The sequence below is a fragment of the Thalassophryne amazonica genome, chromosome 18, assembly GCF_902500255.1.
Source record: "Thalassophryne amazonica chromosome 18, fThaAma1.1, whole genome shotgun sequence".
Classification (NCBI taxonomy): domain Eukaryota; kingdom Metazoa; phylum Chordata; class Actinopteri; order Batrachoidiformes; family Batrachoididae; genus Thalassophryne; species Thalassophryne amazonica.
The window spans coordinates 60,873,119-60,880,562 of record NC_047120.1 but is presented as its reverse complement, the minus strand read 5'-3'; the positions used below and the strand labels follow the sequence as shown (position 1 = coordinate 60,880,562).

The 7,444-nt window shown below is 38.9% G+C and overlaps 1 protein-coding gene across 1 annotated transcript; it reads right to left on the bottom strand.

Moving 5' to 3' along the window:
* Positions 1-340: 340 nt before the first annotated feature.
* Positions 341-3,613, bottom strand: LOC117530435 (transmembrane protein 100-like). Its single transcript, XM_034193315.1, has 2 exons — positions 3,515-3,613; positions 341-929 (listed from the first exon to the last, which is right to left on the bottom strand). The coding sequence occupies exon 2, from the start codon at positions 886-888 to the stop codon at positions 418-420; it is 471 nt and encodes a 156-aa protein (XP_034049206.1). The 5' UTR covers positions 889-929; positions 3,515-3,613; the 3' UTR covers positions 341-417.
* Between the last annotated feature and the right edge of the window lie 3,831 nt (positions 3,614-7,444).

Below are 7,444 nucleotides of genomic sequence, written 5' to 3'. Positions count from 1 at the left end.
GTAGAAGAACTTTAAATGTTTTGGTCAAAGTTCGGAAAAGTTACACTTCCTGTTTAAAAACAACAACAATGCTGAGCGTCACTACAGCTTGGTGTTACGCACTTTGCACAAACCCACAGGTTTACTGTTTCCATAAGAACCATGAACAACCACAAGAGGGCAGTGTCTGGGAAATATTTCTGTCATTTAAACAACGAATAAGACTGAAATCGTCTTTCATCACTCGCTTGTCATGGCGTCTGGACGAAGCTACGAAATGTCGCTTCATGTCGCGTTGTGCTAGTAAAGTTTCTCAGTGAGTGACGAGATTACAGTTTGTCCTTAAATGTCAGATTTTTGTTTATTCTTCTGCGCTGAAAAAAGCAGCAATGTGATCTTATGGCAAAATAAAAAGATGTTCCGTTTGAACGAGTGCTTTCAGGCCACAGAGAAACCCTTACTGGCCATGAGAGCTGTCTGACTCTCTCTACGCTTGTCCTTCTTCTTCCTCAGCCGCATCCTCCAGCAGATGGCGCTAGAACCCAGTAGACCCAGTCCAGCTGACAGCAGAACCAGCCCCAGCACTGAGATGGTGGACCCATGGGGGTTGAAGGCGTACGCCACAGACGTCACCACAATGCCGGCGATAAGGACGACCACGCCAAATGGCACGGTGCAGCGGTAACAGGACATCTCGGCGCCACCTGTGGCGGCGGTCAGCTGGACCTCATTGACATGTGGTACGGTTGTCATGACAACTCTTTGTTCCTTTCTAAATTTGTCCCTGTTCAACTTCTCTGTCGAGGTGTACTTCGGGATTTTTGTGGCATTCCGAGGAAGCCTGGTAGCACCTCTGGAGTGAGGGTCGTTCGGAATGACGATCTTACTGGCGAGGAAGAGATGGGCCATGTTGATCCCGATGCTGTCAATCAACCAATCACCAGTCGTAGCTGAAAACAGAGTTAAAAGGAGATTTAAGTCCTTTTTTCACCCGTTCTTATATAAACAACAAAACTATTGTGTTTCAGTCTGACAAAAAGCTCTTTTTCACAATAAATTAACATTTATATTTTCAGAATTCAACTCTCTGGGCCTGATGTACTAAGATCCCATGGACCAAGTATTATATTCCGTTGGCGTTCCAGACTTTTGTGCATTGGGTTGGTGAACATTTTCCAGCTGATTTACTAAGAATAATTGCACAAATGACAGCAGGTGATAATGTCATGTAGACAGAACTATGTAAATGAGGATTTTGTATGTGTTCATGACCGTAAGCCCAAAATGAATTTGAATCACCCACTTGCAATATAACTTGTGTTATATTGGATCATATAACACAAACATAAAAAAAGAATGCTCCTTGAAAATGGAGTGGGTGGTTGCAAAGAAAACCTGCACCCTCTCAGCCCTTTCTGGAATGAATTCGAGACCTCTGGTTTAAGGTGTCGATCCTTAAATGTGTATTCTCACAACGAGGTGCATTTCATTCTCTTCACTGTCACATAATGGTAGGTGACATCAATCGTTTGTGTGTTTTATATGTAGGTGGTTGCTATCCATACTGTCCATGGAGCTGTCCATAGTCCTGATTGTGGTGCTGACCACTGGACAGGTGTGCACAGGACTTTGTATTTAAATTTGTATTCCATAGAAAGACATGATAAATCCAACCACTGTCTATATCCGCTTACTCTAATTAAGGGTGACATGATAAATGTCACATTTGATTTTATTTAGGCGATGGATGTTTAATTTAGTTAAAAACAGGCCATTAAAAATGAATGTTTAATTGTGTTGTTTTCTGTGTTAAAAATATTACTGGGTGAAAACAAAGAAATGCAAACCAAAACAGCTCACAGCACATGACTATGGGATTTTTGTGCTTGCAATGACACTAAGGTTTCAAATGTGCTAAATAACAGGTGCAATCTCAACCTGTCAAATTGCTTGTAGCCTTGATAAATCAATATCCAGAATTCTGCATACTCGGGTGGACACACCACAAAGTGCATATTCAGGAATTAAACAATATGCTCTATTGTACATTTGAAAGATGAAATCCTGAGTGCACACTGTTAGTAAATCAGTATGCATTTTTATTTTATTTTTTTTTGGCAGGAGCATTGGTACTTGGACATGTCTTTACATGCAAAACTTTAGTAAATCAGGCCCTAAATGTTAAATTGTACTTTGGTTAAGTGTTTAAGTTTTTCAGTAAACCATTCAGTCTGACAAAGAGACATAAGACTATATGCTGAATTTCATATTTGTTGAAATGACCAACACATGAGCAGGCACAGCATTTTTTTTTTTTTTTGATAACAGGAAGAAACCTAAGCACCTTGCACATAATTGCTTTGACACTTTTCTGTCTATTTTTATTCTATTTTGGATGCTCTTATTGTGTTTTGTGTTTTTCGTACTTTTCTTTTTATTTTATCTCTAGCTGGTGCTATTGGAAAGCACTTTGGTTCAGTGAAAACGGTTGTAAAGTGCTATAGAAATAAAACTTGATTGATTGATTGAAACCTCAAGTAGATCAGACCATCTGGTTTTGCAAAAATAATAATAATAATAATGCACAAGACTTATAAAACATGCGATAACAGAAATGTCGCAGCTGAGCAATCATTAGATAAATCTATGATTTGTCATTACTCAATGCAATGTGGTGCTAGGTTGTGGTGGTGGTGGGGGGGGGGGGTGTCAACAGGTCCCCCGAGTTTTTAGAAGTTCAAATCAGTGAATAAGAGCTACAATGTATTGGAAGAATATTATTCATGGATCTTTACAAATACTTTACTTTGAAAAGTACCAAGCAGTCACACTGTGAGAAAAAAAGAAATCCTGTATAGAAACAAATGCATTTTATAATTGAATTACAGCAGAATTATAAACAAATTGAACTGTGAAGTGTCTAAAGATTCCCACCCCTAATGACTCCTCACATTCACACTAATGTAAGCACCTGATTTCTAAGAGACATATTTATTTTCTACTGCTTAAGATTAATGGGGATTTATACTTGTACAAGGGTTTTTAATTTGAGATTTTTATCTATTTCTTTTATATGTGCATTGTTGTGCTGGGGTTGATCTTGTTCAATGCTTTGGTTTTTGGAAAGTGCAATATAAATAAACGTATTATATTATTATCATTATTATCACTAATGTAAGCATGCTGCCATCAGTGATAGATTCAAACCAAACATCCTCTGGTCATATGACTACCTCTCTGACCTCGACACCATCACCAAAAAGCAGAGTAAAAGTTTAAACTGTGTTAATGGATGAAGAAAAACCTCATCACACATTATTTCTGCTGACAGGATGAACTCAGATTTTCACTTCAATCTGCTTTTCAGTCCAAAAGTACCAACAGATGACTGACGTCTGCAGGATTCAGTAAAAAACACACTTAATGTGGATTAAATCATATCTGATTCCTGGTTTATGGATGCTATAGATGTGATCTTCTGCAGCTTCAGTTACTTCTAATGACGCCGGCTGTGCAAAAAAGAAAAATCTCTTACCGTTTTCATCGCTTCAGATCCTCACAGCGTCCGTCCTGGAATAAAGTGGGAATATCCAGCTGTCCCTGGAAAAACCAGGAACCTCCTCCTGGAACAGCACAAAGCTTTAACTCTTTCCTTCCTTCAGCTTTTACACATCTCAACACCTCAAATAAAAAAGAAACCTTGTTTTAACAGAAAAACCATTTCAAACCAGTTATTAAAATAGGTGTGAACTGTTCTATATTTATTCTTTTAAAGCCAATGTCAATATTCAGGACCAAATAATACGTTGAAAGTATTTTATTTGTTCGCAACAGTTTCAGACCATGTTATAGTTCAGCAAATGTTTTTGTTTTTACCCTAAAGTAAAAAAATATAAACACCAGATTTGCAAGCAAATATTGAGGGTCCAAGCACGCTTAGCGCCACCGTGGATCCAGGTCTGACCCAAGCAAGAAATACGGAGAACCTCAGGCAAGATCTATATGAATTTTGGAGCATGTTAGAGCTCTGAAATTTATATTTAAAAATATGCTTTGCAGCGCCATCTACTGGCACAGTTCCACCAAATTTCGCACTGGTTCTAGGCCATCCATAAGCATGTCAAATTTCATGCCTTTTGGTTATCCCATTAATGAGAAAACACATCATAAATTAAATAGCTGTGCACATGGTCAAAGTCAAATCCAAAAAAAAACCTGTAAACTGGAAAAAAAAAATTGAAAGTTTCTGGTCAAATGTTTCAGTCATGAAGTAGAGAACACTTTTAAACCAATCTGGCATTTCTTTGTCACAAATCCAGAGAGGAGTTTGCACCTACATATTTCGCAAATTGGGAAAAGCCTATCTTGGCACAAAGAGGTGTGGCCTATACCATTGGAAAGACCTTAATCCACTGATGGCAACAGCGTAAAGGTTTCCAATGTGTGACTGATGCATAAGAATTTATTATAAGTTGTTTTTCAAAGCAGTTTTATTATTTATAGCACCATCTAGCGTTTTTTTTTTTACTGGCCATTTTTTATATATACAGATTTTTATATATATGTATATACTGTGCTCTACACACCATAAACAGCATTCTGGTTGAAGTTGGCAGCGTTTTGAGATGTTTTGGCTGTTCTAAAATAAATAAAAAAAAAGTGTTATATTTATCATCACCTTTGGTCTGACAGTAAAATAGAACCTTGTAGGACTCTCAGGGAAAATCTGCATGAAATTTTTGAGCAATTTGCACTGTTGAAATTCAAAGAAAACGTGCTTTACAGCGTCATCTAGTGGTGTACTACCACCAACTTTTGCACTGCGACTCTAACAGAGGCCCTGCATATGCTTGCCTGATTTCATGCCGTTTAGTGATCCTGTCAATGAGAAAACGCATCATGAAGTAAAGAGCAACATGGTCAAACTCAAGGCCAAAAAAAAATTACAAAAAGAGCAACAAATTTTAAGGTTTCCAGTCCAATTATTGAGATTCAGGAATAAGACAATGTTTTGATACCAGTCTGGTTTTTTTTTTATGTCAAAAATCCAGGCACGAGTTCATTCGGGCCAATTTCGCATATTTTGCAATATCGGAAAAAAAAAAAATTGTGCGAATGCACGTGGCCTTCACCTTTAGAACGGGATCAATCCACCAATCGCAACAGTATAAAGTTTTCCTATGGTTGACCCCATGGATCGAACGTTATGAGTGTTAACACGTTTTTGAACTGAATTGAATTTATTCAGCACACATGGATCCAAGCAATTAACAAAACATACAAAGAAAGAAAAAGAAAAAACAGTCCAACAAAGAAAAAGAGAAACAGCACACCCATGCGGCCGAAAGGGGTTAGGCAGAAGCAAAGCTTGAAGATGCCTACCCCATTAACCAAAGAAATTATTAATTTCAAAGAAAATATTTGATTTTATTAATTATAGTGCCACCTAGTGTTTTTCACCGGCTATTTTTTGTTTAAATGGCAACTTTTTCCTGACATCTACCAACCCTGGATATTTCACATTTCAACACCACCTGGTTTAAGCTGCCCAATCAGTTTTTGTGCCTAGAAAAAACAAAACAAAACAAAAAAAACAAACTTCTTCCAAAACCTTCTCTGGTGCTTGGATCCTAAATATTACTTGACAAGCTCACACCTTTTTTTTTATTATTTCTCTATTCCTTCCTGTCTTTCACACTGTTAATTTTATTTCTATTATAATTATTTTTATTGATGCCGTTTCTGTCAAATGTCATCATGAAGGATTATGAAACACAAAGCACTGATTCACTGTGTCGTATGAACTCCAAAGGTCAAACTCTAACATCTGTGAGGAATCAGCTGATGGCTGATGTTCGTTATTTATTGCTCAGCGTGAAGCGAAACAGATTCACTGTCACATCAACGGAGGTCAACAAAAAAGATTCAGAGAGAAAAACTGAAGGGTCGACTGAGAATCCCACCCAGCATCAGTTTAACCACATGCTTCAGTTCCTGCGAAAAATACTGTGCCAACTGATTTTTCTTTTATTCAAACAGACATCTTGGCTAAGACGCAGCAGCACCTAAACAACGTGAAACACCGACACCTTCACCTTAAATTTAAACTCTAAGTTCAGAACGAAACTTCAGGTTTTCGCCCCTCCAAGAGGCTGGACCAGAGTAATTTTCTTGCACACACGTCTGCTGCTGTGTGAAGTTTCAGTTTAGGAGTTGTGCTGATGTAACCTGCATTGTGGACTCGAACCCTCAACCTTGAGTATAACAGAGGTGGGCGCTCTTAACCATGAGGCAGCAGCGTGTATCGGTTCAATGCCTTTTTGTGTTGGGCAGCAACGTCTGCTCGCCGCAGTCAGTGTGTCATTTTTGGAAATCTGGACTCTTTTAGGAGAAATAAAGAATAAAAACTTCATCTGTGTCACTGTTTTGGCTGAATGTTTGAAGTCATGTTGTTAAATTTGAAATTTGAATTTATGTATTTTGGGACATTTCAGTTCTTTCACATTATCCAATTATAAAAATGATTTGAAATGTGTCATTAGCGACGGAAGGCTTCCCGCGCTCTATACTATTAATAGGAGCAGAATTTGTTTTGCTTGTTTTCAGCACATTCCGACACATTTAGGACGCCGGCAGGTCATGTGATCAGACTGCAGCAGGGACTTGTGGGAGTTTGTGTTGACCTGTTGGGGGGGGGGGGGGGGGGGGGTCATGTTGACGCTTTAACATCCGTGTGCAGGTGCAGAGCAGAAATAGCACAGAAGGATGTTACAGATCCATTTCTCTCTGCAGCTTTTTGCTGATTCGTGATAAAACTGTTCTCAAGAGGACGAGTTGCTGAAATAAAAACTTGACTGTTTTTAGCCGACGCAGGTTTTCAAACTGCAGTGCGACGCATACAGAAAGTTAACGGTTTATGCTCACTGGTGACTAGAAGGTTCATTCATGAGTGTGTGGTCACAAATCAAAACTCAGTTCACACTTTGATACTTTGATAAACATGAGGTCAACATACTGTTAGCTGGTGAGTTAAGTTTGGCGGTATGGTTTGTGTTGACTTGGAGTTTGGCGCTATGGTTTGTGTTGACTTGGAGTTTGGCGCTATGGTTTGTGATGACTTGGAGTTTGGCGGTATGGTTTGTGTTGACTTGGAGTTTGGCGGTATGGTTTGTGTTGACTTGGAGTTTGGCGGTATGGTTTGTGTTGACTTGGAGTTTGGCGCTATGGTTTGTGATGACGGAGTTTGGCGCTATGGTTTGTGTTGACTTGGAGTTTGGAGGCATGGTTTGTGTTGACTTGGAGTTTGGCGCTATGGTTTGTGATGACTTGGAGTTTGGCGCTATGGTTTGTGTTGATTTGGAGTTTGGAGGTATGGTTTGTGCTGACTTGGAGTTTGGAGGCATGGTTTGTGCTGACTTGGAGTTTGGAGGCATGGTTTGTGTTGACTTGGAGTTTGGCGGGATGG

What these genes read in the sequence shown, in the direction of transcription:
- LOC117530435 (XM_034193315.1), bottom strand. Translation starts at nt 888, where the DNA reads ATGGCCCATCTCTTCCTCGCCAGTAAGATCGTCATTCCGAACGACCCT.